At 35.2% G+C, this 22,316-nt stretch overlaps 1 protein-coding gene across 7 annotated transcripts in view; it reads right to left on the bottom strand.

The window, feature by feature from the left end:
• VPS54 (VPS54 subunit of GARP complex) overlaps positions 1-22,316 on the bottom strand; it is a 169,748-nt gene that overhangs the window by 84,988 nt on the left and 62,444 nt on the right. For all 7 annotated transcript variants that reach the window (XR_006200707.1, XM_042932433.1, XM_042932429.1 and 4 more), the window contains 7 exons: positions 22,018-22,052; positions 19,451-19,582; positions 15,743-16,128; positions 5,574-5,700; positions 4,577-4,684; positions 2,079-2,134; positions 749-845 (listed from right to left, as the gene is read on the bottom strand). Coding sequence is in view for 6 of the 7 variants with exons in the window: in XM_042932433.1 (XP_042788367.1) it covers positions 749-845; positions 2,079-2,134; positions 4,577-4,684; positions 5,574-5,700; positions 15,743-16,128; positions 19,451-19,582; positions 22,018-22,052 (941 nt within the window). In the remaining variant the exon portion in view is untranslated. The remainder of the gene's footprint in view (positions 1-748; positions 846-2,078; positions 2,135-4,576; positions 4,685-5,573; positions 5,701-15,742; positions 16,129-19,450; positions 19,583-22,017; positions 22,053-22,316) is intronic.

The following is a 22,316-nucleotide window of genomic DNA, read 5'->3' on the forward strand; positions in this document are numbered from 1 at the left end:
GTCATGATCTCACAGTTCGTGAGTTCAAGCCCCACGTTGGGATCTGTGCTGACAGCTCAGAGCCTGGAGCCTGCTTCAGATTCTGTGTCTCCCTCTCTCTCTGCCCCCGCCCCTGCTCTCACACTGTCTCTCCCTCTCTCTCAAAAATAAATAAACATTAAAATTTTTTTTTAAAAATACCATTATATCAGGATTAAATATTTCTAGAAAACATTATTGGTTTAGAACAGATTTTTGAGTGTTTCACATACTGTGCCTCTAGATAATCTAGAGCGATTCAAAAATCACAAAATCATAAGAGGAAGTATTATTTTTATAATATTTAATGCCAAGTAAGCACTATATTTTTTAATACAAAACTTATCCTAAATTATTGAGTATTAAAATACTCTGAAGCACTTCAAATCTTATTTGAAACCAAGGCTCTTTAGAGAAATTACAAAAACAGGGGTGCCTGGGTGGTCAGTCAGTTCAATGGCTCATTCTTGATTTTGGCTCAGGTCATGATACCACAGTTCGTGAGACTGAGCTCTGCATTGGGCTGTGTGCTGACAGCATGGAGCCTGCTTGGGATTCCCTCTCTCTCTCTCTGCCCCTTCCCCACCCCCTGTCAAAATAAACGAACAGTAAAAAAATTACAAAAAACAAAGAAATTATGTTTTTCTAATCCGATTCTATATGTATATATCTAGAAAGTGGACTTAATTTTAGCGATATTCTGGATAAACTGAAAATCACATAAACTTACCTTAACTCTTTGTAGGAAAATTGTAAACTTAGAGAAAATGTCCTTCAGCAAATCAAACCACTGAGGAAAATTCAACATTCTCATCTGATCTGCAAGCCTAGAAAAAAAAAATTCAAAGAAAAAAATATTTGTCTTTGGGCACTTAGGAGTTTATTCTCAAAAGATACTTCTATATTTGCAATACAGGAATTTTTCTATTTGAGAAAATTTCCTAGGGAATAAAATTTAAAAGAAGTGACTCTCCAGGTCCATAGAGCTTTTAACAGAATACCAGTAACTTAATTTTTCCAACTACTAGTGATTCCTGCATTGTTACGGTTGCTTCAACTAATTCTGAAACAGAGTTTTCACTAGGTAATAGTGTAGAAATTAAAACCTCTCAATCCTTATTCTATGAATTTGGCCTGGAAAAATTTCACAGTGATTCATATTGCTATTCATATCTTGGGCTACTTAATAAATAGAGTTTAGGGGTGCCTGGGTGGCGCAGTCAGTTAAGCGTCCGACTTCAGCCAGGTCACGATCTCGCGGTCCGTGAGTTCGAGCCCCGCGTCAGGCTCTGGGCTGATGGTTCGGAGCCTGGAGCCTGTTTCCGATTCTGTGTCTCCCTCTCTCTCTGCCCCTCCCCCGTTCATGCTCTGTCTCTCTCTGTCCCAAAAATAAATTTAAAAAGTTGAAAAAAAAAATTAAAAAATAAATAAATAAATAGAGTTTAGATATCTATATGAACTAGAAATTCAGTTATAAAATATTTATCACTAATCTCAAAATGAAAAAAAATAGGAATTTAAAGGGCAAAAACAAAAAATTACAGACATGAGGCAATTCAAAATCATGTACTCAAATTCCTCAAAGTCAATTAGAAGCTGGGTTTTAATCAGATAGCTAAATAATTTAAACATAACACTGTGATTCCTCTGAAATGGACCATCTTCAATGTCTCTCCTCCATACCTACGTTGTAGCCTCTTGCCCTGGGAGGCTGACCTGCTGGGCGTGGCCAAGGAGAAGCCCTTACAAAACACTGGAAGGAAGAAAGGTACTGATAGCTCCACCTCCCTCCCTGAGAGGTTGTCTCAGGAAGACTGCCTCCAGCACTGCAGATCACTTCAACTACTACAGGCCTTTTTTTTCCCTACTACTAAGTGGCCTTCTCCTGAATCCTACTGTTCTCTTCTCTTGGCCCTTAAAGGTACTGCACTGTCACTTGTGATTTTTCTACACTCTGCCCATACCTTAGTAAATAATTCCTTAATTAAATCCTCCTCAGATTATTCTAATGTGTCATCTTTTCCCTAACTGATAACTCCCAACGTAATATTTATACTTACTTCACAATAACATCTGTGTCAATTTCTTCTATTTGTGAAACTTTATTAATCACACACTGCAAATTTTAAGAAAAAAATTCAGTTAACATCTTTAGAATTCTAAGTACTTTGTGGTTCATTTACATATTAAAAATGGCTTCCACGGAAAAAAAAAAAAAATGACCTCAATGACTACGATCATTTTACCAGACGTCTCTTATGTCTTTTATACACACGTCAAGGTGTATAAAACACTGTAGCATTATATCCTTACCCTATTAAATAATTATTCCAGGATATGCTTGAACTGTTATATTAACTAAAATCCCCTACTATTTAAAACTATTCAAAACCACACACCAAACAAACAGAACAACACCCAGAACCATAATTCTTAGGAATAAGGTATAAGCCCCATATTAAAATTCCAAAAAAAAGTTCATTTTGGAGGTTATGTTTTCTTGCAATATATGTAACAGATTAAGTTAAAAAAATGCTTAGACTTCAGGAGAATCCTGGGAATTACAACACAGCAGTTTCATAAAATTTGTTTAGAAGTATCACATACATACATAAAATTACGCAAATTATGTTCAAATCTATTTTTACAAATGGAGTACACTTGTGTAATGAAAACTCAGATCATGAAATTAAACACTGCCAGTAAGCACCTCTCTTGCTTCCCTTCTAGTCACTACTTTCTCCGAAAAGATACTATCTTCATTTTTAATACCACAGATTAATTCTAATATCATAGATTAATTACAAAAGTGTGTCTCCTTTGTGACTCCTTTGTGTCTGGTTTATTTGGCTCCACATTATATATGTGATATTCATCCATTTGTTCCATGTGATTTATTCATTCTCATTGCTGTACAGTATTCATACAAATATACCACAACTCGATCATTTTTTTTTTTTTTTTTTACTGATGACAGAATTTGGGTTTTTCAAAGAAAAAAAAAGAAAACTTTGGGTTTTTCCAGTTTTTATTACAAATAGTGCTGCCATGAAATATTATGCTGTCTTGGTAAATTTATGTATGCATTTCTGCTGATAAATACCTGGCAGTAGAATTGCTGAGTTACAATATATGTGTACATTTAGTGCTAGTAGCTATTGCCAACAATTTTTGAAAGTGGTCATAACAATTTTAAAATATAGTGTTTTAGTATTCAAAAGAAGTAAAAAAGGTGGTATGATTACTAATCTTTTTTTGCTTGTTTTATTTAAACATTAAAAACTCAGAAATGTACATTCAACCTGATGATGATCATTAAGCCTAATAAGTATATTTAAAATTATTGTTTCTCATATTTAGAAAAACTGAAGTTTAATGTTTAATGATATTTATCAGAGTAAAACAGCAAAACAAAGATGAGACTGAAAAAGGTTTTAGTTTACAATAATAATTTCTTAAAGATAAGGATAAGAGGAAATAAACATTTACTTACTGCAGGTGAAAATGTATTTGGTAAAATCTTTTTAGAAAGCAATTCAACTCTATCAAATAGCTTTAAAAATACTTTTCACTCTCTGACCAATAATTCCACATCTAGAAATCAGCTATAAGAAAATAGTCTTAACTATGGAAAAACCCAACAAAACTTTACACCAAATATGTGTGTCACAGTGTTCTACAGTACCGAACTGAAAAAATGTAAATATTCAACACAGAGGAAAGGCATAACTAATAAAATGTGGATAGGATTTTATACAACCATCAAAAATGATGTGTCTGAAGGCTTATAAGAGAAAATGCTTATGTTATGATTCTGAAATGTATGTACAATTCACAATCATATATACAGTACGATAGCAACAATGAAAAACATCAGTAACAATTTACACTTAGAATTACACTTAAAAATACATTTTTTTTAAGAGAGAGAGAGAACACACACACACACACACACACACACACACACACACACAAGCTGAGGGGAGGGGCAGAGGGAGACAGAGAAAATCTTAAGCATGTTCCACACTCAGCACAGATCCCAATGTGGGGCTTGATTCCATGACCCTGGGGCTTGATCTCAATGTCCTGGGATCACACGACATGAGCCGAAATCAAGAGTCAGATGTTCAACCGACTGAGCGACCCAGATCCCCCTACACTTAGAAATATTCTTAAAGTGATAATCTTTTGGCTAGTAGGTCTATTTTTTCTTCTATTTTTCTATATTCTAAGTTTTTAAATAAATGAGAAAATGTTACTATTATACTGCATATATATTACTAGATCATGTAAAAATAAATTTGATAAAAAGATTCTAGGGGCACCTGGGTGGCTCAGTCAGTTAAGCATTGACTCTTGACTTCATGGTCTTGCAATTCATGAGTTCAAGCCCCACATAGGGCTCTGCACTGACAGTGTGGAGCCTGCTTCGGATTCTGTCTCCTTTGCTCTCTGCCCCTCCCCCACTCATGCTTTCTCACTCTCGAAAAATAAACATTAAAAAAATTTAAAAAAAAGATTCTAGACCAAAATATATCAAATAAAAATGTATATTTACCTGTTTAATGATATTCTTTGCTGTAATAATCATTTCTTCACTATAGATTTCTAAAAAATTAAGTTTTCTTTGTTTTAAAAGTCCAAATACAAGAGATACAAGTCTTTCCTATTAAAATAAAAGTATGGAATTTTACAATTTAAATACAGAATAATGTCACTCAGAAGTAGAAATATTCAACATCAAGCGTTTCATTATTTGATCCTCAGATCTCTATCCTGCACGTGGTATTTTCTAGAAGCCCCCAAAAACCCCTTCTACAGCAATCTTGTCATCAGATTATTGGAGTCATAGTTTTAAAAACAGATAAATCCTAATGCACTACAGTGGATCAAATGAAGCTGTCTTGGGGACAAAACAGTATGAGTACATTTTAGCATAGTTTTAACAAGTAGGTAGAAAGTATCCTTCTCAAATCCTGATGACCTGGACTATTTGTGGGGAATTAACTGCTAACACATACAAAAATCTCTTTACTTAGGCTGCTATCAGGGCTTCTGGATCCTTTCCTAGTTCTTGGTGGTAATCAGCATTGAAAAGTCAGCAGATAAGTGAAGCCTGGATCTTATGTATAAGCATATGCATAAAACATGTTCATAACAGGGGTTCAGTGACTGTTAATGACTGATAAGTTACTATATAATAATGATCACTTTTATAACAAACATACTCCAGTACATGCATACACATGGATATATGTTAATTCATCCTATATCTATATTTTAAGCTTGGTTTATAAGATATATATAAGACCTCATTTTAAATCCAATTTCTAATTAAGTTATAAAGTTACTTTATTCTCTAACTTCATAGGATAATGAACAATTACGGTGTTTGCTAAAATCACATAGTTAGGGAAGGACTTCACAGAGGACTGACTGAGCTTGAAATTTTTTTCTGCTCATTATAATCTGAGAAGAATGTGTTCTAAACTAATACTATTAGGAATTAACACTAAGCAATGACACCAATTTCATCCACAGTTTAAGACACATACCTCTTCTAAAATTTGACAGTCATCATCCAGTGGTCTGTTTAAGTCACTATGAGAATAAGTAGAAAACTCTGCAATCATCATTTTATCTATCAGTTTTTCCAATTCACAAAGTTGTGATCCCAAATGCCTACAAAGGAAGAGGAAAATGTGACATATATTCTTTAAAAACCCAAATTCGCTCCACAGTCAAGGAAACTAGTAGGCAAAACTTTTCTAGCAGCAGTATTTTGTGCAACAATGTAATGTAAAATGGAATCCTTTAACAAAAATAACTGCAACAGTTTCACATCATCTCCCATATTCTTTTCTTCTTACATGTTTAACCTCCAAACACTTAAATGTGTTGTAGGACACATAGTTCTAGAAATTTCATGACTGCTTTTTTTGTCCGCTTTTCACAGACAAAATATTCAGCTATTCTAAGTCCTTTCCTAATTAACCATTTACTGCATGGCAATGCCAGTAGCTCCCCAGCCATTCATTTATTCCACAAATACAAATACAAGTGCCTACTACAGCCCTGTCAGGGAGATATAAATACCTAACGGATCACATGGACAGACTGACTCAATTCAATCTCTGTTATGAATAGTCTGAGTTACTGTGCAATCTCCCCCAGGTCATTATACTGAAAGTCATTAGAACACAAAACTGAAAAAACAAAACTACTAAGAAATAGTATATCCATGGAACTTTTTCTCATAAAATATAATGTTCCTTTTTAATCTACCTCTAATATTGATAGATCCTACATAGGATTAGAGCGAGAAGGACTCTAATCAGATGAGCAGTTGTGGGGATGGTGAAGGCAAATACTGCAAACAGGATTTGGAACCAATTCCCTAAAGAAAGCATGCAGTAACCAAATGACAAGATTGATGCATGCAGTCTGCTCACCAGGGAACTAAGGATCACTACCTTCACATACAAAGAGATCTTTACTATACAAACTAAAAGCTTCACAAAAACAATGGATTAAAGAAAACTAGGTGATGTAGTTGGCCAAAGTATTTCAAAAATTAAGTGAAATGGGCCAACGAGAAATGTTTATATATTATATAAAAAAATTTAAGCTCTATTTTTGGTATAATTTCAAAATATGTATATTTAAATGTCTAAATTTAAAATTTACCTTAAATTTAGACATTTGTTATTGAATAAAAAACAAACATTTAAAAATACATATACTCACCATTTACTTGAAAAACTAATGTCAGCAACTATCTTTATTAAGACCAGATACAGCACATTTTTTAAAAACTAGTTTAAACTATGTGACCTTTGGGGCGCCTGGGTGGTTCAGGTGGTTAAGCATCCAACTATGGCTCAGGTTATCATCTCATGGTTCCTGAGTTCTAGCCCCATGTAGGGCTCTGTGCTGACAGCTCAGAGCCTGGAGCCTGCTTCGGATTCTGTGTCTCCCTCTCTCTCTGCCCCTCCCCCATATGTGCTCTGTCTTTCTCTCTCTCTCAAAAATAAACATTAAAAAATTTTTAAATAAAATAAACTATGTGACCTTTTAGATAGATCCATTTTTCTCATCTAAACAACATATGGTAAGCAGTGTAGTGATAATTTTGAAAAAAATCCAATGGTGAAATAATGTATATATTTGCATTTTGTAATATGAAAATTATATTTCTCAGAGCCAATTAGAAGATAGTAAGATTCTCATAAATGACACCAGTGTCTCACAATAAGCTAACTTAGAACATATTCACTAGTACAAACTAAAACACTGCCATAAGGAAGTTTGGCAATGTCTAGCAAATTACATAGGCAATTAACCTTTGACCTGGGAATCTCACTTCTCAGTATCTGTCTCAAAGATACACTCTTAAAAATACAAAAGAACATATACATTCATTGCAGCACTGTTCATAACTGCAAAGGAATACAAACTACTCAAATGCTGAAAAACAGAGGGCTAGTTGACTGTATCGTAATACACTATACACTTTTAAAATAATTGAGGAATACCAAGTAATATACTATATACTGCTACAGTTTCTCAGTCTTCTTTTTTTCAGTATTGCCCCAAGAAGTCCTTTTAGACCTTTTAATTCCTAATCACCACCACCAACCCCCACACACTAATATCACATATATACTGTATTATCTGTTTATATACCTTGGCCCCCTGGAGGGTCACAAGTCATTATAATATCCAAGTTTTTCTTTCACCCTCAAGAACAACTTTTGCCCCCTTAAGGTGATAGCCTCCCATTGAGAATACACACTGTAGAGTGATCTCCAGGGTATACTGTAAGGTTAAAACAGCAAGGTGGAGAAAAGTATATACAATTTACTAATGCTTATCTAAGATGAAGAACAAAGACAGAAATGGCTGGATGGATGATGGATAAATACAAACTAAAACATTTTAAAAGGGTGACTTATAGGGTAGGTAGGAAGGAAGGAAGGAACAAGATAGAAATTAAATTTTTCTGAATATCATTTGTTTCAGAGATTTGACTCAGAACCACATAACTACTTAACATAGTTATAGTACAAGATTACATTTAATAAATTCAATCCTTAAATATCAAAAGCAATGAAACAAATGAATTTAAATACACATCAAGTTAGCAGCAAATGTACACAAAGAAGAATTATTTCAAGTGACTTTAAAACGTAATGTACCTATTCATCCCACCAGGATATAGCTTAAAGAAGAGAAAGAAATCCTCCATGTTTGTAGTAATAATACTGTTAGTTCTGAGAGCATTCTATGTATACTGTGGGATGAAATAAATGAGTAATTATGTTAGTGTCATCGAGAGCCACAGTTTTCACCTTCAGCCTGTTTTAAAGGACTTACATATATAAGATTAAAAAAGTAAAATCTTTATGGTCCTGAATTTAAATTAGGACTATCAATATGAACTCCTACTTTTTCTTTAAAAAGAAAAATCTATTTTCTAGCTCTGTCCACTACAAAGGTCTAGAGATAATGACCAATCCAGTAGCAAGGAATATCTCTGGTATCCAGAGCATAATTTCTCAATACCATTTCCTACTAAAAGAAACTAGTGCTCCCTAGAAATATAGTGGATTATAAGTCTGGGGGAAAAAATGTATGATATGAACATCTAATCATAACACAAAGTAAGAAAACTATTAAGCAAAAGCTCATGGAATTATGTAAAAGGCCACAAGAATGAACCTGAGGAGATTTCTACAAAAGACAGAACATTATGAACACTGACAAGAATAAAAATAGCAAAAATCTTAAATATATACAAATCCACATGCTTACAAAAATATTTTTAAATCATCAGTTAACTTTGGAAGATACAAGATTTTCAATTTGTTACTTTTAAAACAGCTAAATGAAAAAAATAAAGGAATCTAGAATTTATTCTGCCTCTCCTTATAAGAGCTGTCCTTCAGATTTACCAAATAATTACGGAGAAATATCACTTTACAGAAACATTCTGATTAAAATGAATAAGGAAGTACAGAATCATAATATCATTATAGGTAACCCATGAGATGCTGAATCATAATATAGTTCAATGTTTAACTTTTTGAGGAATCTCCATACTGTTTTCCAGAGTGGCTGTACCAGTCTGCATTCCCACCAACAGTGCAAGAGGGTTTCCCTTTCTCCACATCTTCACAAACATCTGTTGTTTCCTGAGTTAATTTTAGCCACTCTGACCGGAATGAGGTGGTATCTCAATGTGGTTTTGATTTGTATTCTCCTGATGATAAGCGATATTGAGCATCTTTTCATTTGTCTGTTAGCCATCTGGATGTCTTCTTTGGAAAAGTGTCTATTCATGTCTTCTGCCCATGTCTTCACTGGATTATTTGTTTGGGGGATGTTGAGTTTGATAACTCTTTATACATTTTGGATACAAACCTTTTATCACATATGTCACTTACAAATATCTTCTCCCATTCCAAAGGCTGCCTTTTAGTTTTGTTGATTGCTTCCTTCACTGTGCAGACTTTTATTTTGATGTGTCCCTATCGTTTATTTTTGCTTTTGTGTCCCTTGCCTCAGGAGATGATTCCAGTAAGAAGTTGCTACAACTGAAGTCAGAGAGGTTACTGCATGTGTTCTCTTCTAGGATTTTGATGGTTTCCTGTCTCACATCTAGGTGCTTCATCTATTCTGAATTCATTTTGTGTACGATATAAGAAAGTGGTCCAGTTTCATTCTTTTACATGTTATTGTCCAGTTTCTCCAACACCATTTGTTGAAGAGGCTTTTTTTCCATTGGCCATTCTTTCCTGCTTTGTCAAAGATTAGTTGACCATATAGTTGTAGGTCCATTACTGAGTTTTCTATTCTGTTCTATTGATCCTTGTGCCTGTTTTTGTGCTAGTATCATACTGTCTTGATCATGACAGCTTTGTAATATAACTTGAAGTTTGGAATTGTGATGCTTCCAGCTTTACTTTGCTTTTTCAAGATTGCTTTGGCTATTCCAGCTCTTTTCTGGTTCCAAATTTTTGGATTGTTTGTTCCAGCTCTATGAAAACTACTGGTGGTATTTTGATAGAGATTACATTAATTGTGTAGACTGCTTTGAGTAATAAGGACATTTTAACAATATTTGTTCTTCTAATACATGAGCATGGAATGTTTTTTCCATTTCTTTGTGTTCTCTTCAATTTCTTTCATAAGTGTTCTATAATTTTCAGAGTGCAGATCTTTTTACCTCTGTATTCCTAGGTATCTTACGGTTTTTGGTGCAATTGTAAATGGGATTGATTCCTCGATTTCTCTTTCTGCTGCTTCATTACTGGTGTATAAAAATGCAACAGATTTCTGCATGTTGATTTTATATCCTATGACTTAGCTGAATTCATGTATCAGTTCCAATAATTTTTTGGTGGAGTCTTTTCGATTTTCTACATAGAGTATCACGTTGTCTGTGAACAATGAAAGTTTGACTTCTTCCTTGACAATTTGAATGTATTTTATTTCTTTTTGTTGTCTGATTGCTGAGGCTAGGACTTCCAGTACTCTGTTAAATAATCATGTTGAGCCTGGACGTCCCTGTCTTGTTCCCGACTGTAGAGGAAAAGCTCTCAATTTTTACCTATTGAGGATGATATTAGATGTATGTCTTCCGTTTTGGCCTTCATGATGATGAAGTACATTCCTTCTATCCTTTGTTGAAGATTTTTTATCAAGAATGGATGCTGTATTTTGTCAAGTGCTTTTTCTCCATCTATTGAGAAGATCATATGGCTCTTATCCTTTCTTTTATTAATGTGGTGCATCATATTGATTGATTTGTGAATACTGAACCCAGGAATGAATCCCAGTTGATAGTGGTGAATGATTCTTTTAATGTACTGTTGGATTCAATTTGCAAGTGTCTTGTTGAGAATTTCTGCATCCATGTTCCTCAGGGATAGTGGCCTCCAATTCTCCTTTTTAGTGGGGGTTTTTATCTGGTTTGGGAATCAAGGTAATGTTGGCCTCATACAATGAATTTGGAAGTTTTCCTTCCATTTCTTGTTTTTGGAACAGTTTGAGACGAATAGGTATTAACTCTTTTTTAAATGTTTGGTAGAATTCCCCTGTGAAGCCATCTGGCCCTGGACTTCTGTTTGTTGGGAAATTTTTGATTACTGATTCAATTTCATTGCTGGTTATGGGTCTGTTCAAATTTTCTACTTCTTCCTGTTTCGCTTTTGGTAGTTTGTATATTTCCAGGAATCTATCCATTTCTTCCAGATTGCCCAGTTTGTTGGCATATAATTTTTCATCATATCCTCTTATAGTTGTTTGTATTTCTTTGGTGTTGGCTGTGATCTCTCCTCTTTCATTCGTGATTTTATTTATCTGAGTTCTTACTCTTTTCTTTTTGGTAAGTCTGGCTAGGGGTTCATCAATTTTATTAATTCTTTCAAAGAACCAGCTCTTAGTTTCATTGATCTGTTCTACTGTGCCTTTTTGGTTTGTATGTTTCCATATCATTTATTTCTGCTCTAATCTTTATTATTCCCCTTCTGCTGGCTTTAGGCTTTATTTGCTGTTCCTTTTCTTTTGAGGCTTCAGGTTTTTTTTTTTTAATTTTTTTTTTTTAACGTTTATTTATTTTTGAGACAGAGAGAGACAGAGCATGAACGGAGGAGGGTCAGAGAGAGGGAGACACAGAATCCGAAACAGGCTCCAGGCTCTGAGCTGTCAGCACAGCTGTCCGCACAGAGCCTGGCGCGGGGCTCGAACCCACAGACCGCGAGATCATGACCTGAGCTGAAGTCAGCCGCTCAACCGACTGAGCCACCCAGGCACCCCTGCTGTTCCTTTTCTAAGTGTAAGCTCAGGTTGTATATTTGAGACTTTTCTTGCTTCTTGAGATAGGCCTGTATTACGATATACTTCCCTCCTGTGACCACATTTGCTGCATCCCAAAGGTTTTGGACTGTCATGTTTTCATTTTCATTTGCTTCCATGCATTTTTTTTTTTTTTAATTTCTTGTTTAATTTCCGGGTTAACCCACTCATTCTTTAGTAGGAGGTTCTTTAACCATGTATTTGTGGTCTTTCCAAATTTCTTCTTGTGGTTGACTTCAAGTTTCATAGTGTTGTGATCTGAAAATATGCATGGTATGATCTCAGTTTTTTCATACTCTGTGGAGGCCTGATTTGTGACCAGAGTATGTGATCTATTTGGGAGAATGTTCCACGGGCACTCGAAAAGAATGTGTATTCTGCTGCTGTAGGATGAAATGTTCTGAACATATCTGTTAAGTCCTTCTGGCTCAGTGTGTCACTCAAAGCCCTTGTCTCCTCGTTGATTCTCTGCTTAGATGATCTATCCATTGCTATAAGTGGAGTGTTAAAGTTCCTTACTATTGTTGTATTGTTATCAATGAGTTTCTTTACGTTATTCATTGATTTATATATTTGGGTGCTACCAAGTTGGGGGAATAAATATTTATGATTGTTAGATCTTCTTGATGGACAGACTCCTTTATTATCATACAGTGATCTTCTTCATCTTGTCTTTGGTTTAAAATCTAGCTCATCTTATATAAGTATTGCTACTCCAGCTTACTTTTGACATCCATTTGCATGATAAATGTTTCTCCATCCCTCACTTTCAATCTGCACGTGTCTTTAGGACCAAAATGAATCTTTTAAGCAGCATATAGATGGGCTTTATTTATTTTATTTATTTATTCAATCCATTCTGATATCCTATGTCTTTTGATTGGAGCACTTAGTCCATTTACATTCAGAGTAATTACTGATAGATAAAAATTTGGTGCCATTGTATTACCAATAAAGTTGCTGATTATGGAGATTTTCTCTATTCCTTTCTATTCTTTGTTGCTTTTGATCTTTCTTTCCCACTCAAAGGGTCCCCTGTAACATTTCTTGAAGGGCTGATTTAGTGTTCACAAACTCCTTTAGGTTTTGTTTATCTGGGAAACTCTTTATCTCCCCTTCTATTCTGAATGACAACCTTATTGGATAAAGTATTCTTGGCTGCAGATTTTTCCCATTGCACATGCTGATGATATCCTACCACTCCATTCTGGCCTGCAGGTTTCTGTGGAGACATCTGCTGCAAACCTGATTTGCCTTCTCTTGTAGGTTAGGGATTTCTTTTCCCTTGCTGTTTTCAGCATTCTTTCCTTACCTCTATATTTAAAAAATTTCACTATGATGTCTTGGTGTTGGCTGGCTTTTGTTATATTTGATGGGAGTTACCTGTACCTCCTGGATTTGGATGTCTGGCTCCTTCCCCAGATTAGGGAAGTTGGAAGCTATAATTTGCTCAAATAAACCTTCTGCCCCCTTTCCCCTATCTTCTTCTGGAACTCCTATGATACAAATGTTATTACACTTTATGGAGTTGCTGAGTTCCCTAAGTCTACATTCATGATCCAATACTTTTCTTTCTTCTCTTCAGCTTCATTATTTTCCATAGCTTCTATATCAGATTCATTCCTCTGCTTCATCTATCCTTACTTCATTACATCCAGTCTGTTTTGCATCTTTGTTATAGCATTTTTTATTTCAGCCTGACTAGTTTTTAGCTCTTTTATCTCTGCAGTAAGGGCTTCTCTAATGTCTTCTATGTTTTTCTCAAGCTCAGCTAGTATCCTTATGATTGTTGTTTTAAATTCTAATTCAGGCATATTACTTATATTTGTTTTGAGTAAATCCCTGGCCATGACCTCTTCTTGTTTCTTTTGGGGCAAATTCCTCCATCTTGTCATTTTGACTAGGCCACTGTTTTTGTGTATGTGTTAGGAAAGACTTATATGTCCTGCTGAGTGTAATGGCTGTATTAAGAAGAGGTCCTATACTGTTCAGGGCCTGGCACGTCAGAAAGTATTTCAGAGTGTGCACTCTGCAGCTGTGTTTTGGCTGCTCTTTCCCTCAGGTCAGTTCTTTGCAGTGTTTCTCCTTGCCTGCATTGGGGAGTGTTGGGACCTTGTCCAGTGTGTGGCATTTTAACTAGGTGTGCTTTGGTCTGCTTGTTAAAATAAGCCTGATCCTATTTCCACTAGAGCTGAAACTTTGCCACACTCTATCAAGTTCAGAAGAATTGATACGTGTGGAGGATTTGTGCTGGTCTTTTGGGGAAGGAGCCTGTTGTGCTGGTTCTCAGGCCAACTTGCTATAGTAAAAATGCACCCACAGGGCACAGTGGGGTGGGGCCTGGTGTAAGCAGCTCCAGCCTCCACTGGGGGCAGTGTGTTGCTCACTGAAGTTTCTCTGTGCCGATGGGCAGGGGGGGAAATGGGTCATCCCACTCTCTCATCCCCAAAAAGGGGAGTTCGCATCTGCTGCTGTTCAAGAAGGCTTCACAGAAGAGCAAACAATCTCCTCTCTTATGTCCCAGGCTTCTGTCAGAACTCTGCTTTCATCTGGTGCCCAAGCCATCTGCCTGTCTGGTGGCACAGACCTCCTGTGTTTTATCTCAGGCATGCAGCTGGGTTTCAAAAACTCCAAATTTTAGGGACCCAGCACAGCACAAATCTATGCTGATCCTCTGGAAAAGGGTCTCGCCACGCTACAGTTGGTGCCAGTTTGTTCCAGAAAAGCAGTCACATGCCCACGCAGGGGGCTTGGAATTCATGGTAAAACACAGCCAAAAGCTGGTTTCTTGGCTAGCTGCCTTCAGCAGGTACCTCTACTGCAATGCTAATTACTGAGGTGGCTCAATGGTGTCTGCCATCTCTTTTGTCCCCTGAGAGGCAGTACCACCTCTCCCAAATACACTCCAAGAAGGGGAACTGTTTCTCCTAGTGAGACCCAGGAGATCCTCAGACCATTCTGTCCACTCCGGGGCCTCTGCCCTCCTTTCCCACAGGAGCACCCCTAAGTCTGCCAGGCATGACCTGAACAATGGTGCAGAATTCTAAAACTTCAGATTTTGAGCTTCATGCTTGTATGCACTTACAATAATCAGCCCCTCACCTCCTCCCAGTCAAGGGTTTTGGGGAAGACTTTCTTGTGCAACCCTGTGCACTGCTTTCTCTCACTGTCTCTGTGACCAGGGCTCCCTCCCCTCCACAGCACCTGCAGTTCTTTTCTCCCCCAAGTCAACTCTCCACAGCTCCTACCTTCCACGATGTGCCTGTTTTTCTCTCTAGATGTGCAGTTTGTTCGCTCAGTCTTCAGACCAATTCCTTGAATGTTCAGAATGATATAGTATTTATCTAGCTGTGCTTGAGGGACAAGGCAAGCATAGGGTCCCTCTACTACTCCACCATCTTAACTCACAAACACCCAGGACCATACCAAAGATTTTAAGTAATTTCTACACCCAATGTGGGGCTAAACCCCCAGATCAAGAGCCACATGGTCCACCAACTGAGCCAGCCAGGGACCATAAAATGAACTTATTCTGAGATATACTGGTATTCCTTCTGCACCTTGATCTACTACCTTGACACAAAACTATTTTAACATTTTCAAAATGTTATTTTCAAAGCTATGACTGGCCTTTCATTGACTGGCATCCTCTACCGGAAAATTTAATTTTGTTTCTCCATCCAAATGTTTCTGTAAATATTAGTCCTTATGATTTGCTAAGACTAAAACAGCACAATGATAACATTACTAAACAGATCAGTCTAGAAGAAAAACTATTCATGTAACTAAATACATTCACACTTCTTCAGCTTTAAAATTTTTAAATTTCTAACATTATTTCCAATAGCTTATTTAAAGGACATACCGGAAGCTGTGAATGCCCTGAAGTTCCTGCTGTAGAACCTCTTGTGTTGTTGCTATTAAGTCCAATGCTCCAACAAATTCAGAAGTGGATAACAACACCTGTACTGTAGGCTGAGTTTGGTGTACAGTGGCCATTAACTTGAGTTTATTGTACACTTTAACACAATTATTTCTGGTAAGTGCCAGTCTTAAAATGTGTAGTGATCCTTCACACATTACTTTATCAATCTGTGCAATTTTATCTCGAAGCATTTTTACAGCCTGGGAAGTTTTCTTGAGGTAGTCCTGCAATTCGTGTTGAGAGGTCATAGCATGAAAAAATGCTTCTGAACGTAGAGAGATCTGGTGAGCAATGTTTACTTCCACAATATCCAGATAATGGCTCAGCTTAAGAGGGAAGAAAAAAAAAAATCATAAGAGTATTGTAAGTATACCTTCTTTGACTATCCACATACTTTCTGAAAATGATACAAGATTTCTATATGTATTTTAAATCCCATTGTGTGAACTATTTGATTATGGAATTCTTGATATTGAGCATAACAGAAGAGAAGGGAGACAAAAGGTAACAGCCCAAATATTAATAAATTTAAGACAAAAGAGTAGAAGAAGCTGATTTACCTTCTTCCTCTGCTCCTGCTATTACTGCCCTCCAAATGCCAACTACTTTCTAGAAAGTAAGAGTCATCTGAGATCATTATCTAGTTTTAGAAGTTCTAAGATCTGAGACAGAATGATCTCCTTAACCCCCACACCATCACACATCACTTATCTGACTAAAAGCTTATTATAGTTACTGTTTATTGACCTCCTCCTTCTATATACTGGGCACTGATATTTTATACACATAATTTTCTAGTTCTAACAATCTTAGAGTACAAGTATTATTTGTATTCTTATTTTTACAGATGAGGAAACTGAGGCTCAGAGACATTAAATAATTTGAATAAAGTCATGTGGTTAGTAAGTGGCAAAACTAAAATTTGAATCCAGACCTGACTCAAAAACTGAAGCTCTTTCTATTATACCACACTTCCGCAAAATACTAAAGAATTCATGATCCAGTCACAAATTATGGAAAGTAGTAGAATTCACTGGGACATTTTTTCAAGGCTGCTTATCTTACATTTCAAAAATTATTCTTGGGGCACTTGGGTGGCTCAGTCAGTCGGGCGTCCGACTTCGGCTCAGGTCATAATCTCACAGTTCACAAGTTCAAGCCCCGCATCTGGCTCTGTGCTGACAGCTCAGAGCCTGGAGCCTGCTTTGGATTCTGTGTCTCCCTCTCTCTCTGCTCCTCCCCCGCTCATGCTCTGTCTCGCTCTCAGAAATAAATAAACATTAAAAATATTTTAAAAGATTATTCTTTTATCAATTTGTAAAACTCAGTTTATTGCCAATATATTTTCCTTTTAAAATATGCCTTAAATGGATTCACATTTTATTTGTAACACAACCAAGATTAATTCCTAGAGTAACATATATTTAAAAATACTTTCTAATTTCAAATATGGGCTTCTAACACTTGAGTTGTCTTTTCTTCCTTTCTAATTGCATATGCTTTTTTGGGCTACATTATCTTCTACTTCTCTCCCACTTTTTAACTTTTAGATTCTTCAACCTATAGCTCAAGCTCTAGGCATTCTCTCTCAACATCTCACGAGAATTCACAGTGCTAAAAGGTTAATGGGCTTTCAACATGTAGGACTCATAAAATTAGAAGAGATTATTTGGTCACCAAGATTGTTTCCTTAAAACCATGCAAGATCACACATATCTTCAACAAAGCTCCTTCAGTAATCTATCATAATATATAATAGGTTACAAACAAGAAAATTTTCCATAGTTTAAATCTCTTGAGTTTATACCCTTTTACTGTTGTTCTTTTCATCTTCAACACGTCTGTGCACTTATTTACCTAAAAAGCAATATGGGGACAAAGGTACTTGGGTACATCGCAAGCTAAAGTAGACTCAATTTTCAGAATAGTAAATGGAGAATGAGTAACTCCTTTAGGAGAGTGCTACTCAGAATTCAGTTTATATGCTGCTGCCAGTCTGTGAACTATTTAAGAGGTCCATGATAAAATAAGGAACTTTGCTGGAAAGTAAATCAACTAGATCACTAAGTCTACTAAACTGTTTTTTCATAGAAAGACTTTCTTAATAAAGGAAGCACTGCAATGATTTACATTCTAGTGCAAACCACTAGGTTTTATCACAAACCAGCACTTTGGGTAGCATTACAATAAAATACAAATTATCTAACCCTGGCTGTAGCATTCCCTCTCTTAAAACATAGCAAGATATAAACAGCTGTTTGTCAATCGTAAAGTGAGTTTGAAAGCGTTCTCTTGGGATCCTTTCTTCCACTCCTTTTCTAAGACAAGAGTAGAATAAGATGAAGCCCAAATGTAAATATAATGATCTTAATTCTGCAACTTACCAAAAAATAAAATTCCATTACTTTAGTCACTTTATACATTTACCATGAGAAAATTCTTTCATTTGAATTTCAAAGATTTCTGCAAGTTATCAATATTCCTTTGATCTATTCTTTTCAACAGCATAATATTTTCATAATTCATTTCCTATTAAAATTCTATAAAGGGAACAATTTTTAGTCTTCCTAAAAGTATTTAGGAAGAATTAGTATTTAGGAAGAGATTTTCATTAGCTTTTGTTGTTTTTTAAGGTGACTAGTCTAGCAGGGCATATATTGGAATGTGAAAAAAAGCAGTCTTGAGAATGAGCCTGTGTCCATAAACCCATCTTTTTCATTGGATTTATGAATTTGTTCCTACTCAAGGAAAACCTTTATATGTGAAAATGTTGCCAAAGGAAAAATTACTTCATTTTTATTTTCAACTGTAAGAAAAAGAATACTCATGATTCTTTCCTTACATGTCTTCTCCTCTTCTCCCCAAACTAGTTTCCTCTTCAGTTACTGGACCTCATTTATTGAATAGTAGTCCTGAGACAAGTTTCCAGACTGCCAAGAGATGTCACTAACCTGAAACAAAATGCTTTCTTCTCAGTTTAAGAACCAGTTTTAGAAATGCTCTAAACTGAATGCTGAGAAAGAATAGGAATCAAAGACCTTTACTTCCTATTCAAGTTTTAAAAGATTCTTGATATAGGAGTTAAGATGTGTTTAAAATTCTACATTTTAAATGACTTTCAAGATGCTGATTTCTCCCTTAGAGAACACTGTAAAAATTTTTAAAAACTGCTGACTACTAATATGTAAAAAATCAGGCTTTGCAAAGCTAAAAATACTATATTTTTTAACTATACTTTTGCTTCAAAATAATCATCCTTACTATGTATAAATAAGGAAAAATAGCACCTTTGCAAAAGTTGATTTTCCATGCCTTAAATCATAAAGAATATAAAATTTGCCAATGTATTTTTGGAGATAAATGTAAAGCAATTAATTGTGTTGTCTAATATAACCTTCCAACCTAGATTCTAGCAACTGCTATTTTGGATAAGAAGCACTCAAACAATTAGTTTTTCCTTTTTCACCAGTACAACTTGTTTTCCATTGAATCAAATGTTTTTACTTTTATCAGTTAAAATTTGAAGGCAGTAACAATAAAAATGAAATTAAATTAGCCCTTACTAAATAACTAAATCTGAACCCACACAAAAGGTACTACTTAACTATAATAAAGTTTTCTACATGGGAAAAGTAAAAAAGAAATTACCTTTTCTTGTAGCAACTTTGAGGAAGCTGCATCACGATTTCCTTTTCCACCAGCAGTATTAAAATGAGACCATGGTAAAACTGAATTAAAAGTTAAGGAATCGTCCAAGGCAAAATCTGGTTTCATAAAAATCTATTAAAAAATGTATTTTCCTCGATTAGATAAACATTTCTTTTACATCCATTATCCCTTCAAACATCATAAGACCATTAATAATAAACTTGGATCTCAAGCATAAACAGAAAAGCAAGTGATATGCTGATTTACACAAGAATCTGTATAAACATGTATAGTTTCATCAAGTTTAAAATACTCATAAAAGACAGAAAAATGTTTTTTGTCTTTACCAATGGAGATAATCATTCCATTATTATGTGATCAAATTCACTAATATAGTCCCACTAAGCTTATACCAAAGGGAGACATCGTCTTTATCCAAAAATTTCTATATTATTTCCCCCATTGATAGTAGTTTTTAAAAAAACCCAAATGTCAATTTCTCTATATTTCTATTTTCTCCTGCTTAAAATGCTTTCAAAATTACTTTGTAGATTAGATATATACTGAATTTTAAAACCAAAACAAATTCAATTTTATGAAAAGACTACTCTTTTTCCTTTACATACTGCATTCATCTGGGCACTAAGTCCTACCCACTATATTTTCTAAATAATACTTGAATCCTCTCTCTCTTCTAAGTCTATAGCATTTCATCAGTGCAGCCCCTCATTACCTCTGGATTACAGACATGGCTATTTAATGATATGCTTCCTCAATCTATCCCCTATACTAATGTCAGATATACTTTTTAATGTTTATATATTTTTGAGAGAGGGAAAGAAAGAGAGAGGATCTGAAGCAGGCTCTGCGCTGTCAGCATAGAGCCTGACACAGGGCTCAAACTCACAAACCACTAGACCATGACCTGAGCAGAGGTTGGATGCTTAACCGACTGAGCCACCCAGGCATCCCATCAGATATACTTTTAAAATACAAGTATAACTGAATTAATTTCTCTGTTTTAATCTCTCAATGGATTCCCATGACCTCAGGACCAAACTTTTTAGAAAGGCATCAAAAGCCTTTTTTTTTTTTTTTAACCCCCTCAGTGATTTGTATCTTGCCACTCCCACTACTTAGAAGTTACATTGTAGTAATGCTCAACTATCTTCCATACCCTCGTGCTGTTATCTTTGTATGCACTTTCAGCCTAGAATGCTCTTTCCTATTTTCCTAGAGAATACAACCCAAACAAAAGGACAAATTTATCTCCGTGTGATTACTTACTCGATCTCTGAACACATTACCCCATCTTTGAACACAAGTACATATACCACATATATTTATGTATCTCATACTTTACAAAAATTATTTATTTAATATGTGTATTGCCCCCTGGAGACCATATGCTCCTGGATTTACAGCTAATTAATCTTTGTATCTCTACTACCTAGCATAAGGCTTGAAACACAGTTTAACTTAACTACTTACCTAATTAATTTCTATATTTTATTTTTACTGATTGATTTTACCTATATCCAAAAACTAGTATAAAGGGATAGGGAAAATCTAACTAGGGACATGAGTGTATTTTCTAGTCCCGCTTTAGTATATTTTAAAGTACTTATTAATTCAATAAATATTTACTGATAATCTAACTCTTATGCTAGGCACTAAAGGGGAAACAAAGATAAATTATTACATAGGTCTTAATCTTAAGGATCTTCAGTCCACTAGATGTGATAAAATACACACATAAATATCTTATAAAAAGTGACAAATGCCTTAAAAAGGAAGGCACAGGTCTACATAAAATGCTATGGAAATTTAGCACAGGGGCCAATTATCTTCAGTTGGAAAGAAATGTATTTATATAAGGTTGCCATTTCAGCAAGAGAATGTAAAGAAAGGATCAGATATGAGGAGTTGAGGGAAAAGTCTTCCAGCTAAAGGAACAGTACAAGTAAAGCACAGAGCCAGCAAAAAAGTTTGGCTGAAATAAAGAATGTGTAAAGATTAGTAAGCAAAAGTTAAGAGAGTGATTATGATGGAAATGAATAATTAAGGGTCTTAAATGACAGAGTTTGAATTTTATTTTGTAGGAATCAAAGAACTTTAGAAATGACTGCCCTCTTCTTTTTGCTTCTGTCTTGTCTTTCTCTGTCTTCTCGCCCTAGAGAGCAGTTATCACAGACCTCTTGGAGAATCTGATTAATGCAATGGACTCTTTCCCCCGGGGGAACAGGAGGACATCTACTACATACCTCTACAAAATTTTTCACACAAAGGAAAGATCTCCTAATAATGTGAAGGGGCAGTAAGATCAATAAAATTCTTTTTTAGAATGGAGAGACTTAATTATATTTGTAAGTTTCAGCAACGAAGAAGAAACTGATGATGTACAAGAGAGAAGAAAAATGATGCACAAAGTCCCAGAAGACGCAAAGTGGTTAAAGTGTGAGAAAGTCAAATGAAAGCTTCTTATAAGGCAAAATTAAAGATATTTAAGATTATAAAAAATTAAAGATATTAAAAAGCAGTATTCTCATTTATTAAAGCTTTGTTACCTTAGGTACTTGCTCCAGATCTGTCCTGGATTTATCTATGAAAAAGGGGAAAATATGATTTTTTAAACTTGTTTTCACTTCATTCCATAAAATACATTTTGACTAGATTCTGTACTATGCCACTATATAACCACTTAAATTCCCTCAACAAACATCTATCAGGTACTTCCTGTATGCCTAGTAGTAGACAAAACACTGAATAAATCCTAGGTTTCGAATAATTTTAATCAATTGCATGGTATCAATAAAACAACTAAATATATTTCAAGTCTTTTTTAAATGGACACAGAAAGCTTGTT

Source organism: Panthera leo, chromosome A3, assembly GCF_018350215.1.
Source record: "Panthera leo isolate Ple1 chromosome A3, P.leo_Ple1_pat1.1, whole genome shotgun sequence".
Classification (NCBI taxonomy): Eukaryota; Metazoa; Chordata; class Mammalia; order Carnivora; family Felidae; genus Panthera; species Panthera leo.